The 18,414-nt window shown below is 38.7% G+C and overlaps 1 protein-coding gene and 1 long non-coding RNA gene across 13 annotated transcripts in view; one reads left to right on the top strand and one right to left on the bottom strand.

Moving 5' to 3' along the window:
* Nucleotides 1-18,414, bottom strand: part of BRCC3 (BRCA1/BRCA2-containing complex subunit 3) — a 78,114-nt gene that overhangs the window by 43,400 nt on the left and 16,300 nt on the right. For all 10 annotated transcript variants that reach the window (XM_081563676.1, XM_081563672.1, XM_081563675.1 and 7 more), the window contains 2 exons: nt 16,100-16,188; nt 14,500-14,555 (listed from right to left, as the gene is read on the bottom strand). In XM_081563676.1, the coding sequence (XP_081419802.1) occupies nt 14,500-14,555; nt 16,100-16,188 (145 nt within the window). The remainder of the gene's footprint in view (nt 1-14,499; nt 14,556-16,099; nt 16,189-18,414) is intronic.
* Nucleotides 1-18,414, top strand: part of LOC145535285 (uncharacterized) — a 118,579-nt gene that overhangs the window by 89,381 nt on the left and 10,784 nt on the right. For all 3 annotated transcript variants that reach the window (XR_014075354.1, XR_014075353.1, XR_014075352.1), the window contains exon 3: nt 8,143-8,234. This is a non-coding gene — a long non-coding RNA (uncharacterized LOC145535285). The remainder of the gene's footprint in view (nt 1-8,142; nt 8,235-18,414) is intronic.

Below are 18,414 nucleotides of genomic sequence, written 5' to 3'. Positions count from 1 at the left end.
CACTGTACTGGTGGCATACTGTTAATTCATCTGTCAGACTGGTAAAAATTAATGTTTGAGGGACTTCCTTGGCAGTCTAGTAGTTAAGAATCCACCTTCCACTGCAAGGAGCACAGGTTCCATCCCTGGTCAGGGAACTAAGATCACACAAAGTTATTGTTCAGTCATGTCTGACTCTTTGTGACCCCAGGGACTGCAACACACCAGGCTTCCCTGTCCTTCACCAGCTCGCAGAGTTTGCTCAAACTCACGTCCATCGAGTCGGTGATGCCACCAACCATATCATCCTCTGTCTTCTCCTTTTCCTCCTGCCTTCAATCTTTCCCAGCATCAGGATCTTTTCTAATGAGTCGACTCTTTGCATCAGGTGGCCAAAGTATTGCAGCTTCAGCTTCAGCAGCAGTCTTTCCAATGAACATTCAGGACTGATCTCCTTTAGGATGGACTGGTTGGATCTCTCTGCAGTCCAAGGGACTCTCAAGAGTCTTCTCCAACACCACAGTTCAAAAGCATCAATTCTTTGGTGCTCAGCTTTCTTTATGGTCCAACTCTCACATCCATACATGACTACTGGAAAAACCATAGCTTTGACTAGACGGACCTTTGTCAACAAAGCGATGTCTTTGCTTTTTAATACTCTGTCTAGGTTGGTCATAGCTTTTCTTCCCTACTGTGCTAACAAGGCACCTAAGATCACACATGCCACCAGGCAACTAAGCCCACAAGCCTCAACTAAGACATGCCACAACTAAGATACATGCAGTCAAACGAGTATTTTTTTAAAAAGTTCCCAAAAAATTAATGTTTGACATTGAAAATGGCCCTGTCTACCAGCCTTGTGACTCCAAGCAAGTTTCTTAACCTTGGAGCTCCTCTCCTCATTAGTAAAAGGGGGAAGCAGAGTTGTTACAAGTACCTGGTAAGTTTCCATTAGCATGACTTTTAGCAGATGTCATCCCAGTATCTACTGATCTAACCATATGCTTTTTCTCCTTTAGTTTGCTGATGTAAAGATTCATATAACATTCTGAATTACCTTGAAATTTCCTGAACCTAAATGGACTTGATATCGGTGGATTAAACTGAACTTGGTCATTGTGGATTGTTCCCTAATACAGTTATATTTATTGATATATTGTTTCTAAAGTTTGACATCTATATATGAAATCAGTCAATAGTTTTCTTCTATGTTATCTCGAACCAGGTTTTGGTGTTAAAATTATTCTAGCTGTTTTAAAAATAGAGGAACTTTTAAGCTTTTCATATCATCTGTGATAATGAATTGAATTAGAACCATCTGTCCTTCAAAGGTTAGAATTGAGCTGTAAAGCCATGTAAACTGGCTGTCTTTTAAAATCACAGATCCTTAATCACCATTTTCAGTCTCTAGTTTGGTAATTAGACTGAATAAGTTTTATATTTCTTAATTTTGATATGAGACTATCATATGAGTGCACTCACACAGTAGGTAGCCTTTGGAGACTCACTTCTTTCACTCAGACTCCGAAATTCTTCCAAGTTGTTGCTTGTTATCAAAAGTTCATTCCTGGGACTCTTCTCTGGTGGTCCAGTGGCTAAGACTCCGAGCTTGCAATGCAGGGGGCCCAGGTTCAATCCCTGGTCAGGGAACTAAATCCCTCATGCAGTAACTAAAGATCCTGCATTCTACAACTAAGACCTCGGGCAGCCAATTAAATGTAAATTTTTTTATAGTTCATTCCTTTTTACTGCTGATTAGTTCTTCAATGGAAGTCTTAGAGTTTCATAATCAATTCACCTATTGAAGGAATATGGGTTGTTTCCACTTTGTGGCAATTATGAAAAAATAAAGAAATATACACATACATACATACATATACATATATAAACAGGCTTTGTGGGAAATTGTGTTCAGTTTTCTCTGGAGTAAGACTGCTGGGTCCCACATTAAGTGTACATTTAGCTTTATACAAAACTGTCAAAGAGTTTTCTAAAGTGACAATACCATTGTGCATTTCTACCAGCATCATGAGAGTTCTAGTCTGCATCCCTGCCAGCATTTGGCACTGTTGGTAAGTTTTATTTTAATAATGGGTGTGTAGGGGTATCTCATTGCAGTTTCAATTTTCACTTCCCCAGTACTTATAGTTCAGTATCTTTTCCTGAACAGTGATGTTCAGTTCATCTTTTTATGTGCTTACTTGCCATTCTTATATACTTATTGGTGAAGTGTCTGCTCATATCTTCTGCCCATTTTTATTGGGTTGTTTCCGTTTTTATTGTTGAGTTTTGAGAGTTCTTTGCATATTCTAGATACAAGTCTGTTGTCAGATGTATGATTTGAAATATTTTCCTACTGTAGATACTATTTTCATTATCTCTAGTTTCCTTCATTCTGTAGAGTTTTTAATTTTGATGAAGTGTTCACATTATTTTTTATGGAAAATGTTTTTTAAAAAAAATTATTGTAGTTGATTTACAATGTTGTGCTAGTTTTAGGTATATAGCAAACTGAATCAGTTAAACATATATATCCACCCTTTTTAAGATTCATTTCCCATATAGGCTGCATTACAGAGTATTGAGAAGAGTTCCCTGTGCTGTATTCAATTTCAGTTTTTCAGTTCAGTCGCTCAGTCGTGTCCGACTCTTTGCAACCCCACTGACAGCAGCATGCCAGGCCTCCCTGTCCATCACCAATCCTGGAGCTTGCTCAAACTCATGTCCATCCAGTGTGTGGTGCCATCCAACCATCTCGTCCTTTGCCATCCCCTTCTCCTCCTGCCTTCAATCTTTCCCAGCATCAGGATCTTTTCTAATGAGTCAGTTCTTTGCATCAGGTGGCCAAAGTTTTGGAGCTTCAGCTTCAGCATCAGTCTTTCCAATGAATATTCAGGTCTGATTTCCTTTAGGATGGACTGGTTGGATCTCCTTGCAGTCCAAGGGACTCTCAAGAGTCTCCTCCAACACCACAGTTCAAAAGTATCAATTCTTCAGTGCTCAGCTTTCTTTATGGTCCAACTCTCACATTCGTACATGACTACTGGAAACAAACATAGCTTTGAGTAGATGGACCTTTGTTGGCAAAGTAATGGCTCTGCTTTTTAATATGCTGTCTAGGTTGGTCATAACTTTTCTTCCAAGGAGGAAGCGTCCTTGAATTTCATGGGTGCAGTCACCATCTGCAGTGATTTTTGGAGCCCAAGAAAATAAGGTCTGTCACTGTTCCCATTATTTGCCCATCTATTTGCCATGAAGTGATGGGACTAGATGCCATGATCTTAGTTTTTGTATAGCAGATCCTTATTAGTTATCTATTTTATATACAGTAGTGAGCATATGTAAATCCCAATCTCCCAGTTTATGTGCACCCTCCTTTTTCCCCCTAGTAACCAAAGTTTGTTTTCTACATCTGTGACTTTGGTTTTCTCTTGCAAATAAGTTCATGGAAAATGCTTTCAGTTCCAAGAATAAGAACTTGTTGGCAAGCCCAGTATTCTGTAGATTTTCTATCTTTTCCCCTAAAACTTCCATACTGTTTTCAGTTTGGACCTATGATCCCTTTAAAGTTTTGTTTGGTATGAGATTCAGATTGACGTTTATTTTGTATATGGTAGTCTTTTTAACTGTCCTAACACGTGTTGACAAGGCTATCCTTTCTCCACTAAATAGCTCTTCAGTTTTGTCAAAAATCTTTGTCGGGGTCTATTTCTGAACATGATTCTGTTCCACTAATCTAGGTGTTTATCCCTTAACCAATATCACACTGTCTTAATTATTACCATTTCAAAATAAGTCCTAAAACCGGGTAGTGTGATTCTGCCAACTTTATTCTTCCTTTTCACAATGAAGGTTTTCAACTTCCTTTGCCTTTCCATATAAATTTTAGAATCAGTTGGTATCTACAAAAGACTCTTACTGAACTTTTGACTATTGCTCTAAATCTATAGATTATTTTGAGAACTGAAATCTTGACTATTAATCTGCTGAGTCTTCCACTCCATAAACATGGTATGTCTTTCCACTTAACTAGGTTTTCTTTGTTATCTTTCATCAACATTCTGTGGTCTTCAGCATATATATTTGATAGATTTTGATACATTTTTACACCTGTTTCATTTTTTGTAGTACTGTGTTAAAAATTTGTTTCCGATTTTCTATTGCTAGCATATAGAAATATTCCCTTTGTATGTTGATGCTGCATCCTGTTGACATCATTTAAATCACTTATTCTAGGAATTTCTTTATAAATTCCTTGGGATTTTCTATGCAGACAAACATGTCTTATGGAAATAGGGATCAATTTATTTTTTCCAATCCATATGGATTTTATTTCTTGCTTTATTGTACTAAGACTTCAGGCACAAAGTTAAACAGAAGTGGGCAGAGGGGGATTTTCAGCACCAAACTCTACTTAGAGGACTATTATGATTGATAGACCTTTTAATCTACAGGTCTCTCCAGCTCTGTTTTATGGAGGTAAAATTCAGAGAACATAAAATTCACCACTTTAACCATTTTACAGTGTGTGATTCAGGGACTTGTACATCCACAATATTGTGCAACCGTTACTGTTACTTAATTCTATAATATTTTCATCACCCCAAAATGAAAGCCCATACCTGTTAAGCACTCACTCCCTGTTATGGTCTGAATTGTGTCCCCCCACCCTACCCAAATTCAAATGTTGAAACCTTAAGCCCCAGTACCTCAGAAGGTGACTGCATTTGGAGAAAGGGACTTTGAAGAGGTAATTAAAATAAAATGACAGTTAATGTTGGGTCCAAATCCAGTCTGACTAGTGCCCTTATAAGAAGGGGAAACTTGGGACATGCAAAGTAACAACAGGGATGCACATGTATGGAGGAAAGGCTACATGAGGACACAATGAGAAGGCAACCATCTGAAAGCCAGGAAAGTGAAAGTGAAAGAAAGTGAAGGTCGCTCAGTTGTGTCCAACTCTTTGTGACCCCATGGACTATACAGTCCATGGAATTCTCCAGGCCAGAATACTGGAGGGGGTGGTCTTTCCCTTCTCCAGGGGATCTTCCTGACACAGGGATCAAACCCAGGTCTCCCGTATTGCAGGCAGATTCTTTACCAGCTGAGCCACCAGGGAAGCCCAAGAATACTGGAGTGGGTAGTCTATCCCTTCTCCAGCGGATCTTCCTGACCCAGGAATCGAACCGGGCTCTCCTGCATTGCAGGCAGATTCTTTACCAACTGAGCTGTGAAACCACAAAGAGTCCTCAAAAGAAACCTAGTCTGCCAGCACCTTGATCTTGGACTTCCAGCCTCCAGAACTATGAGAAAAACACTGATAAATTTCTGTTGCTTAAGCCACTCAGCTGGTGATATTTTTTATGGAAGCCCTAGCAAACTAATAAATTCCTAGTTTACCTCTCTCCTCTAATTTTTGTCACTACAACTCTGCCTATTCTGGACATTTCCTACCACGTGGCGTTTTGCACCCAGCTTCGTTCACTTAACATGTATTCAGGATCACAGCATTTATCAGTATCTCATTTCTCTTTATGATAGAAAAGTCCATTGTATGTTTATACTACTTTATGTTTATCCATTTATCAGCTGATGGACATCTGGGTTTTTTCCACTTTTTGTCTATTTATGAACAGTGCTGCAATGAGCATTCAAGTACATTTTTTTTTTTTTTTGAATACCTGTTTTTTGTTGTCTCTGGTATACACTTAGGACTGGAATTGCTAGGTCATATGGTAATTCAATATAAACATTTTTGAGGAAATCACCAAACTTTTTCACAGAGTCTGAATCATTCTAGATTCCCACTTACAATGAGTCAAGGTTCCTTTTCTCCACATCATCAGCCACACATTATTTTCCTTCAAAAAAATTATAGCCATCCTGAAGTGAAGTGAAGTGAAAGTCACTCAGTCATGTCTAACTCTTTGCGACCCCATGGACTATACCATCTGTGGAATTCTCCAGACCAGAATGCTGGAGTGGGTAGCGTTTCCCTTCTCCAGGGGATCTTCCCAACCAAGGGGTCGAACCCAGGTCTCCCGCATTGCAGGTGGCTTCTTTACCAGCTGAGCCACCAGGGAAGCCCAAGAATACTGGAATGGGTCGCCTTTCCCTTCTCCAGGGGATCCTCCTGACCTAGGGATCGAACTCAGGTCTCCCGCATTGCAAGTGGCTTCTTTACCAGCTGAGCCACAAGGGAAGCCCATAGCCATCCTAGTATCTCATTATGGGTCTTAAAGACTAATGATGTTGCACAGCTGTCTCTGTGGTTATCAGTCACTGTATATCCTCCTTGGAGAAGTGGCAATTCGAGTCCTTTGCCCATTTTTCAAAATCGAGGTGAAATTTATATAACATAAAATTAATCATTTTAAAGGCAACAATTCAATAGAATTTAGTACCTTTCAAGTGTTCTAAGACCACAATCTCTATGTAGTTCTAAAAAATTTTCATTACCCCCAAATAAAATCCTATATCAATTAAAGCAACTGCTCCCCATCCTTCCTTCTGAGTAAGCCATGCCAAACACCAGTTTGCTTTCTGTCTCTATTCTGGATACTTCATATAAATGAAATCCTATAATATGTGACCTGTTTTGTTTGGCTTCCTTCACTTAGCATTAATGTTTTCAAGATCCTTCCACATTGTAGTATATTTCGGTATCTCATGCATATTTTTACGATGAGTAATAGTCCACCGAATACATATATCAATACTAAATTTTGTTTATCCATTCATCAGTTGATGGACATTTGGGTTGTTTCCAACTTTTGGCTACTGTGAACAGTGCTGCTATGAATATTCATGTCCAAGTGTTTGAGTACCAATTCTTTTTGGTATATACCTAGGAATAGAGTTGCTAGGTCATATGAGAATTCTGTGTTTAACTTTTTGGAGAACCTCCCCCTGATACTTTTTCACAGCAGCCTCACCATTTTACATTCCCCACCAGCAATGCCTGAAGGTTGCAATTTCTCCACATCTTTGTCAACGCTTGTTATTCTCCATTTTTAATATTATGGTCAACTCAGTGGATTAAGGTGGGATCTTGTTATAGTTTTGCTTTGCATTTTCCAAATGACAAATGATTTTGAGCATCTTTCCATGTGCCTGTGGACCTTTTGCACATTTACTCTGGAGGAATATCTATTCAAGTCCTGTGCCAATTTTTAAAATGTCGTTTTGTTGTTGAGCTGTAACAGATCCTCATACATTCTGGATACTAGACTCATTCAGATATCAGATTTGCAATATTTTCTCCTATTCTATAGGTTGTCATTTGGCTTCCTTGATAATGTCATTTGATGCAGAAAAGTTGTTATGAAATCTAATTTATCTGTTTTCTTTTGTCATCCATACTTTTGGTGTCATATATAAGATCCTATTACCAAATCCAATGTCATGAAAATTTCAGTTCAGTTCAGTCGCTCAGTCATGTCTGACTCTTTGCGACCCCATGGACTGCAGCACGCCAGGCCACCCTGTCCATCACCAACTCCCAGAGTTTACCCAAACTCATGTCCGTCGAGTCGGTGATGCCTTCAAACCATCTCATCCTCTGTCATCCCCTTCTTCTCCCAACCTCAATCTTTCCCAGCATCAACGTCTTTTCAAATGAGTCAGTTCTTCTCATCAGGTGGCCAAAGTATTGGAGCTTCAGCTTCAACATCAGTCCTCCAATGAACACCCAGGACTGATCTCCTTTAGGATGGGCTGGTTGGATCTCCTTGCAGTCCAAGGGACTCTCAAGAGTTGTGTCCAACACCACAGTTCAAAAGCATCAATTCTTTGGTGCTCAGCTTTCTTTATAGAAATTTCTTTCATGAAAATTAACCCCTATGTTTTCTTCTAAGCATTTTATAGCTTTAGCTCTTCTGTTTAGGTCATTGATTTAATTTTTATACCTAGTGTATGTGGATAACCAGTTGTTCCAGCACCACTTATTGAACAAACACTTCTTTCCTCATTGAATGACATCAGCACCTTTGTTGAAAACCAGTTGGCCATAGATAAGCAGCTTTATTTACTTCATTAGTCTCTATGTCTCGACCTTTGCCAGGTCCACAAACTTTGGTTAGTGAACCCTTGTAGTAAGTTCTGAAATCTGGAAGTATGATACCTCCAATTTTATTCTTCTTTTTTGATATTTTGACTCTTCAGGACACTTTGGAATTCCATGAGTTTGAGGATCATCTTTTCCATATCTGGAAAAAGGGCCATTGGAATTTTATATGGATTTTATTGAATCTTTGGTAAGTACTGTCATCTTAACAATATTATGTCTTCTGAGCCATGAACAAGGGTTGTCTTTTAATTTATTTAGGTATTCTTCCTTTCAGCAATGTATTCTAGTTTTAACTTTACAAGTCTTTCCATTCTTGGTTAAATTTTTTCCGAGGTATTTTATTACTTTGGATGCCATCGTAAATTTAAAGTGTCCTTTTTTTGATGATTCATTGCTGGTATATAGAAATACAACTGATTTTGAACACTACACCTTTGCTGAATTTGTTTATCAACTCTAGTAGCTCTGGGGTGTTTCTTTAACATTTTCTATATATAGGATCACATCACCAGCAAATAGTTTTACTTTTTACTTTCCAATTTAGATGCCTTTTCTGTTTTTGCCTAATTGTTTTGGCTAGAACTACCAGTAAAATGTTGAGTAAAAGTGATAAAAGTGGGCAATCTTGTCTTGTTCCTGATCTTACGGGAGAAACCTTCCAGTCTTTCATTGAGTAAAATGTTAGCTGTGGAATTCATAAAAGCCCATAAATACTGAGGCATGTTCCCTAGATTCCTAGTTTACTGTTTTTATTATGACTTTTAAATTTGTCAAATGCTTTTTGTGCATCATGTGTTTTTTTCCCCTCTTCATTCTATTAATGTGGAGTATTAATCAACTGATTTTCTTATGTGCTGTTGAATTCAGTATGGTAGTCTTTTGTTGAGGATTTTTGCATATTAAAAAGATTATACACTATGATCAAGTGGGATTTACCCTGGCATACAAGTGATGCTCAACATAAAGAACTAGTTAGACAAAGATATCACAAAAAATTATAAAATGTTATTATGAATACAGATGCAAAAATCCTCAACAAAATACTACCACACTGAATCCAATAGCATCTTTGGCCTCTGGAAAGAGTTTGAGAAGGATTAGTGTTAATCCTTCTTTAACTGGGTGGCAGAATTAACCTGTGAAGTCATCTGGTCTTGGAATTTTCTTTGTTGAGATGTTTCTGAATACTGATTCAATCTCTTAATTTTGTTTTCTTTTTTTTTAATTTATTTATTTTAGTTGGGGGCTAATTACTTTACAATATTGTAGTGGTTTTTGCCATACATTGACATGAATCAGCCATGGGTTTACATGTGTTCCCCATCCTGAAGCCCCCCTCCCACCTCCCTCCCCATCCCATCCCTCTGGGTCATCCCATTGCCCCGGCCCTGAGCATTTGTCTCATGCATCGAACCTGGATTGGTGTTCTGTTTCACATATGATAATATACATGTTTCAATGCTATTCTCTCAGAACGTCCCACCCTCACCTTCTCCCTCAGAGTCCATAAGACTGTCCTATGCATCTATGTCTCTTATTCTGCCTCACATATAGGGTTATTGTTACCATGTTTCAAATTCCATATATATGCATTAGTATACTGTATTGGTGTTTTCCTTTCTGGCTTACTTCACTCTGTATAATGGGCTCCAGTTTCATCCATCTCAATAGAACTGATTCAAATGTATTCTTTTTAATGGCTGAGTAATATTCCATTCTGTATATGTACCACAGCTTCCGTATCCATTCGTCTGCCGATGGACATCAAAGTTGCTTCCATGTCCTGGCTATTATAAACAGTGCTGCGATGAACACTGGGGTACACGTGTCTCTTGCAATTCTGGTTTCCTCGGTGTGTATGCCCAGCAGTGGGATTGCTGGGTCATATGGCAGTTCTATTCCCAGTTTTTTAAGGAATCTCCACACTGTTCTCCATAGTGGCTGTACCAGTTTGCATTCCCACCAACAGTGTAAGAGGATTCCCTTTTCTCCACACCCTCTTCAGCATTTATTGCTTGTAGACTTTTGGGTAGCAGCCATTCTGACTGGCGTGAAATGGTACCTCATTGTGGTTTGATTTGCATTTCTCTGATAACGAGTGATGTTGAGCATCACTTCATGTGTTTGTTAGCCATCTGTATGTCTTCTTTGGAGAAATGTCTGTTTAGTTCTTTGGCCCACTTTTTGATTGGGTCGTTTATTTTTCTGGAATTGAGCTGCAGGAGTTGCTTGTATATTTTTGAGATTAATTCTTCGTCCATTGCTTCGTTTGCTATTATTTTCTCCCATTCTGAAGGCTGTCTTTTCACCTTGCTTATAATTTCCTTTGTTGTGCAAAAGCTTTTAATTTTAATTAGGTCCCATTTGTTTATTTTTGCTTTTATTTCCAATACTCTGGGAGGTGGGTCATAGAGGATCCTGCTGTGATTTATGTCAGAGAGTGTTTTGCCTATGTTTTCCTCTAGGAGTTTTATAGTTTCTGGTCTGACGTTTAGATCTTTAATCCATTTTGAGTTTATTTTTGTGTATGGTGTTAGAAAGTGGTCTAGTTGCATTCTTTTACAAGTGGTTGACCAGTTTTCCCAGCACCACTTGTTAAAGAGATTGTCTTTTCTCCATTGTATATTCCTGCCTCCTTTGTCAAAGATAAGGTGTCCGTAGGTGCGTGGATTTATCTCTGGGCTTTCTATTTTGTTCCATTGATCTATATTTCTGTCTTTGTGCCAGTACCATACTGTCTTGATGACTGTGGCTTTGTAGTAGAGCCTGAAGTCAGGCAGGTTGATTCCTCCAGTTCCATTCTTCTTTCTCAAGATTGCTTTGGCTATTTGAGGTTTTTTACATTTCCATACAAATTGTGAAATTATTTGTTCTAGTTCTGTGAAAAATACCATTGGTAGCTTGATAGGGTTTGCACTGAATCTATAGATCGCTTTGGGTAGTATACTCATTTTCACTATATTAATTCTTCCAATCCATGAACACCGTATATTTCTCCATTTGTGTCCTCTTTGATTTCTTTCATCAGTGTTTTATAGTTTTCTATATATAAGTCTTTTGTTTCTTTAGGTAGATATATTGCTAAGTATTTTATTCTTTTCGTTGCAATGGTGAATGGTATTGTTTCCTTAATTTCTCTTTCTGTTTTCTCATTGTTAGTGTTTAGGAATACAAGGGATTTCTGTGCGTTAATTTTATATCCTGCAACTTTACTATATTCATTGATTAGCTCTAGTAATTTTCTGGTAGAATCTTTAGGGTTTTCTATGTAGAGGATCATGTCATCTGCAAACAGTGAGAGTTTTACTTCTTCTTTTCCTAGCTGGATTCGTTTTCTTTCTTTTTCTGCTCTGATTTCTGTGGCCAAAACTATGTTGAATAGCAGTGGTGAGAGTGGGCATCCTTGCCTTGTTCCTGATATTAGGGGAAATGCTTCCAATTTTTCACCATTGAGGATAATGTTTGCTGTGGGTTTGTCATATATAGCTTTTATTATGTTGAAGTATGTTCCTTCTATTCCTGCTTTCTGGAGGGTTTTTATCATAAATGGATGTTGAATTTTGTCAAAGGCTTTTTCTGCATCTATTGAGATAATCATATGGTTTTTATCTTTCAGTTTGTTAATGTGGTGTATTACATTGATTGATTTGTGGATATTAAAGAAACCTTGCATCCCTGGGATAAAGCCCACTTGTTCATGATGTATGATCTTTTTAGTATGTTGTTGGATTCTGTTTGCTAGAATTTTATTAAGGATTTTTGCATCTAAGTTCATCAGTGATATTGGCCTGTAGTTTTCTTTTTTTGTGGCATCTTTGTCTGGTTTTGGAATTAGGGTGATGGTGGCCTCATAGAATGAGTTTGGAAGTTTACCTTCGTCTGCAATTTTCTGGAAGAGTTTGAGTAAGATAGGTGTTAGCTCTTCTCTAAATTTTTGGTAGAATTCAGCTGTGAAGCCGTCTGGTCCTGGGCTTTTGTTTGCTGGAAGATTTCCGAATACAGTTTCGATTTCCGTGTATGTGATGGCTCTGTCTTAACAGACCCATTTTCTATTTCTTCCTGGTTCAGTTTTGGAAAGTTGAACTTTTCTAAGAATTTGTCAGTTTCCTCCAAGTTGTCCGTTTTATTGGCATACAGTTGATGATAGTAGTCTCTTATGATCCTTTGTATTTCTGTGTTGTCCATTGTGATTGCTGCTTGTTTATCTGATTTTTGTTTGTACGTTTAGTGACTTTCCTCAATTATTTTTTTATAGTCTGTATTCTTTGCTATGTATGGCCAGTGAGGTCTCTTTCCTGTTAGCTTAGTGGCCATCTAATGGCTTGAGAGGGATTTCCTTAAATATGGAGATTTTGGTGCTTTTTCCTGGATTTAGTATTTGCCTGGTTGCTATAAAATATTGATTAGTTTCTAGAGTTGCAGTAAAGTTGATTCTGATAGTTTTTGCCTGATCATTCACTGCTTTTGTGGAGGTCTTTTAAAGTTTCCTACTCTGCCATTTTTATTGATGTTGCTCTCTCTAGTCCCTTTTCAATGTTAATGTTCAATTTGGAATTCTTTATCCATTAGGGTTATCAATGAAGAATAAAAATATTTTCAGGCAAGCACAGACACAGAAAGTTTAGCTCAAATGCACACCTTTCTTAGGAAGTTACTAGAGAGTCTTTAACAGCAAAATGACAGAGTGAACCAAGAAAAATGACATGAAATCCAGACAGCAACAGAACTAACTCAGGAGAATAATGAAGAAAAGTCCCAGGACATTAGCTTAGACCTGATTAGCGTAGGAAAAGGGAAGGCTTTAGGGAGTGATACTAGGAAATAGCAAAGATTCCAAAGATCTCCATAGTACGCTTAAGAATTTGGAGCTCAGGGAGGTGATAAAGGCAGAGAAATAAAGGATAAAAAGCCATTCAGAACACCATGAAAAAGCAAAAAGCTATACAAGAAAGGAAATAGAATCACAGCATACTACTTTACAGTGCTTGGTTGTACATGGAATAATATTTACATAAGCATAACAATATAAACATTTTGCTTCCTATTCTTAGAATCAACTAGCAGACAAAGCACAGAAGACACAATTATGATTACAAACACAGAACCCAGATTTTTGCAACTGTGAAAATATCAAGGTTTATGGTAAATCTGTACATAACAGTAGGGAGTTAAAAGATATTGTCTGTTATCTGGTGTTGATAGGATAAGTAAAGCAGCAAACTACTTTAGGTTAGAAGAGTATCAACAAGAGAACAGAAAGGAGGAACATAACTACACTGGGCAGAATGGAGATGGGGCTAAATCCTCATTAGTGAGAAGAAGAGTTAATATTTAAAATTAGTAAATCAAGAAAGAATATCAAAAGTATGTTTTTTAGGGATATCAAAGGAAATATGAGAAGAACTAAAAACAATATTTAGAGAAAGAAGTTGTTCCTCCTGAGGAGTAAGACCATTGATCATAAAATGTGTACCATTCTGTATTTTTATGCATATACATCTATTACTTTAACGAAAAATTTAACCCTTGTGTATGGTTCAACAATCCAAACCCATGTAAAAATACAATGAAGTCTTCCCACTTCCTCTCTGCTGTGGTGACTGATGTGTTTTCGTCCAGATATTCATGAATGGTATAGCATTCTATACACACTATTCTTGTACCTTGCCTTTTCCTATTTAACAATGTATCTTGGAGATGTTTTTGTATCACTGCTGAGCTTCCTCCTATTTTTAATAGCCAAATATTATTCTGTTATTTAGATACATCATAATTTATTTAATCAGTAGTGTACTGAGAGACATCTGTTCTTTTCCCCAGGTCTTTGCTCTTTCAAACAATGATATTATAAGAAATTGACCAATACTGTAAGAAAAAAATCTGAAGCATTCTTTGCTTCTATCTCCCAATGAGATATTGAATGTGGCTTTCATCTCTGCCTACTTGGTGCCTGCTACGGTGCATGCCATGCAGTAGATACTGTATTTGCTAATTTAGCTTGAACTAAATTTCAATGAAGGAAGTAAGCTATGTAAACATTTCAATGAGATGCTGTAATTCTAAAATCAAGTTTATGGCACAGGAAACACAAGAGCTTATACAAATCTATAAGACTGCATACTCAGTCTTTGTTTCACAATTCATCGGAGAAAGGAAAAGTTAACAGTGCAACTCAGTTTAGAATAATACTGGAAAGGAAATCTGGGACAGGGCTGTAATGATGTAACTGCCATGTCCAGACTGCTTATGTTAGCCTAGCTTTGTAGATCCCCAGTATCCAAGATACTAAAGAGATGCTAACTACTCACAGAGATGTTAGTAAGTATAAGTAGACTACAGAATTCTTAGCATCTTACTAATGAGAGAAACATTAATAAAATGAAACAAAACAATCCATTCCCTGGACTGGAGATTAACCCACGAATACATACATAGATCTCTGTCATACTTACTCTGAGCTCTTTTGGGCCTGTATGGATTGAAAGCAAGTATAGAGTACCCGTCCAGTCTTAAAAAAAAAAAAAAAAAAACAGAAAAAAAGAAATAAAAGTCACACAGAGAATTAGTATTGAAAAAAGTACAGCAACTTAGTAGACTGTAACCTAAAACTCAAATGCCCCTCTGGGACTGGAAGGTTAGAAGAGATTTCTAAAGATGGAATATGCATAAATCAGTTTCTGTAAGAAGGATAAAATACTCAGTCAACATGAAATGGCCACAATGAAATATCTGCTCATATGACAGCAGAGAAATGGTCACAAATGTGAGACCCAAGAATCTGAGAATGACCATTCAGACTCCTTTCTTGGAAACTGACAAACTGATTCTGTAACTATCTATAATGACAATAAATAAATTAATAATGCCAAAGCCAGAAGCATTTCAAATGAACTATGAAGTTCAAGATACTGAACTTTAATGTTTTCAGAAGAGTGATATTATGAAGACTATTCACTATGAACATAGATCCAGAGACTATAACTAATGCACTAAACAAAAGAACACACTTGGTGAGCTGGCAAAATTCACACTTGCAGTGTGAACTTTTCTTTTCGTTTGCAGTGACACATAGTAAAAGCTCTTGATCGGAACATAAAACTCAAACAGAGGCACTCTAAATAGAGAATGGCGTGCATGCTAAGTCGCTTCAGTTGTGTCCTACTCTTTGTAACCCCATGGGCTGTAGCCCGCCAGTCTCCTCTGTCCATGGGATTCTCCAGGCAAGAATACTGGAGTGGGTTGCCACTTCTTTCTCTAGGGGATCTTCCCCGAGAATGGCAAGACTAGCCATTGATTGAGCTGCTTAACTACTCTGGGTTTCAGTTTACTTATCCAGAAAATATGGATAATAATAACCCTCAGAGGCTGTTGTCAGGGTCTGAGCATATTTATGTCAAACACGTAATGACTGAGTGCCATACAATACCTGTATGGTGGCACATAAATGGCGGCACTTGTTACTATGATTAGCCATCAAAAAATATACAGAATCTGGCCACTTCTCATTGACTCCACTCCTACTGCTGTAGTCAAACATCCATTATCTCTTCCCCAGATTACTGCAGTTTCTCCCTAACTGGTTTCATGGATGTCATGGATTCTGCACCCCTTCCTTCCTAGCACCCCCCACCCCAGACCTCATTGGACGATGAGCACACAAGTTATCATGCAAACCAGGACACTTCCAAGAAGGAAAGGTGTGGCCTGAATAGGATACCAGGGACAAGGGTGAAACTGGGATGGATGGAGGCAAGCTGGGACATATGGCCATTTGCAGCCACACTGATGTCCTTGATGTCCCCCAAACATGCCACGCTCACCGCAGGGTCTTTTCACTGGCTCTTTCCCCTGCCTGGAATGCTCTTCCCTCAAGAAATCTGCAAGACTTGCTCCCTCACTGTCTCCAGGTCCTGACTCAATGACCTCGCTCACTGAAACCTTCCCTGCCCACGCTATGCAAATTCCCAAAGATCTTTCTCTATTCTGTGTGTGTGTTTATACCTGCACATGCCTACACGCCCACATCCACAGAGAGACATGCGCACACAATACCTTTGTATTTTTATCTTCTATGAAGCAGGAAAATATAAGTCCTACAAAGCCCTGATCCATCATCTGGTACATGGCTTGCGTGCGGACATCTGCAAAGAAACAAAGATAAAAATTCACTATATCACCCAGACGTGAAAATATAAAGCTAACAGTAGCATGCAATCCTCCCAGGATTCAGATTCTAAAAGGACAATGGGGATATATCTGAATGACAATACTCTTGTCAAAGTATAAGCATTTTCCTTTGTTAAGGAAATACTATGGGAGTCAGCAATTAAATAATAAAATGTACTAATAATTCTAGGCTGCCTAGCCCATGACTAGCCCTGCTATGAAACACAGTGTAGAAAGAAGATGGAAAACTTCTGTTAGCCCCAAAACACTTGATAATTTCTTGCAGGAGGACTCCAAAAGAGACAAAAAAAATTTCTGAGAATAAACTTTTGATGGACAGCTTCTAAAGAAGTGAATATATTAGACCTGATACTAAAGAATGGCAGTGTAGAACTATTACCTAGGAAACCATTGTATAGAAGTGACTGCTATATTTTAAATGGATAACCAACAAGGACCTACTCTATAGGACAGGGAACTCTGTTCAATGTTCTGTGCCAGATTGGATAGGAGGGGAGTTTAGGGGAGAATGGATACATGTATATGGATGGCTGAGTCCCTTTGCTGTCCACCTGAAGCTGTCACAACGTTGTGAATCAGCTATTGTTGCTGTTGTTCAGTCACCCAGTCATGTCCGACTCTTTGTGACCCCATTGACTGAAGCATGCCAAGCTCTCTGTCCCTCACCATCTCCCAAAGTTTGCCCAAGTGGATGTCCATTGCATCAGTGATGCCATCCAACCATCTCATCCTCTGACGCCCTCTTCTCCTTCTGCCCTCAATCTTTCCCAGCCTCAGGGACTTTTCCAATGAGTCAGCTGTCTGCATCAGGTGACCAAAATACTGGAGTATCAGCTTCAACATCACTCCTCATTCAAATTCCCAAGAAGGGTAGTACTAAAGAATATGCTAACCATCAGACAATTGCACTCATGGAGGAAATGGCAACCCACTCCAGTATTCTTGCCTGGAGAATCCCAGGGATGGAGGAGCCTGGTGGGCTGCCGTCTATGGGGTCGCACAGAGTCAGACACGACTGATGCGACTTAGCAGCAGCAGCAGCAGCAGCCCATGCTGAAAATCTTGCATGCTAGGCTTCAACAATATGTGAACCATGAACTTCCAGATGTTCAAGCTGGATTTAGAAAAGGCAGAGGAACCAGAGATCAAATTGCCAGCATTCACTGGATCATAGAGAAAGCAAGGGAATTCCAAAAAAAACATCTACCTCCGTTTCATCAACTACACCAAAGCCTTTGACTATGTGGATCATAATAAACTGTGGAAAGCTCTTAAGAGAGATGGGAATACCAGACCATCTTACCTGTCTCCCGAGAAACCTGTATGTGGGTCAAGAAGCAACATTTAGAACCCTGTATGGGACAACTGACTGGTTCAGGATTGAGAAGGAAGTATGACAGGGCTGTCTGCTGTCACCCTGTTTGTTTAATCTATATGCTGAGCACATCATGAGAAATGCCAGGCTGGAGGAGTTACAAGCTGGAATCAAGACAAGCGGGAGAAACATCAACAACCTCAGATATGCAGATGGTACCGCTCTACTGGCAGAAAGCAAAGAGGAACTAAAGGGCCTCTTGATGAGGTTGAAAGAGGAGAGTGAAAGAGCGGACTTAAAACTAAATATTAAACTAAGATCATGGCATCCAGCCCCATTACTGCATGGCAAATAGAAGGGGATGGTGACTGCAGCCATGAAATCAAAGACACCTGTTTCTTGGCAGGAAAGCTATGACAAACCTAGACAGTGTGTTGAAAAGCAGAGACATTATTCTGCTGACAAACATCCATATAGTCAAAGCTATGGTCTTCCCATATGGTGTGATCAGCTATATTATCAGCCTATGGTATAATGGTTCCAAATTGGTGTATGGTTCCAAATCGGGAAAGGAGTACGTCAAGGCTGTATATTGTCACCCTGCTTATTTAACTTATATGCAGAGTACACCATGAGAAATGCTGGGCTGGAAGAAGCACACGCTGGAATCAAGATTGCCGGGAGAGATAGCACTAACCTCAGATATGCAGATGACACCACCCTTATGGCAGAAAGTGAAGAAGAACTAAAGAGACTCTTGATGAAAGTGAAAGAGGAGACTGAAAAAGTTGGCTTAAAGCTCAACATTCAGAAAACTAAGATCATGGCATCTGGTCCCATCACTTCATCGCAAATAGATGGGGAA

This window comes from Giraffa tippelskirchi, chromosome X (assembly GCF_054371585.1).
Source record: "Giraffa tippelskirchi isolate mGirTip1 chromosome X, T2T-mGirTip1v1.2.pri, whole genome shotgun sequence".
Lineage (NCBI taxonomy): Eukaryota > Metazoa > Chordata > Mammalia > Artiodactyla > Giraffidae > Giraffa > Giraffa tippelskirchi.
This window is presented reverse-complemented; position numbering and strand designations above follow the sequence as displayed.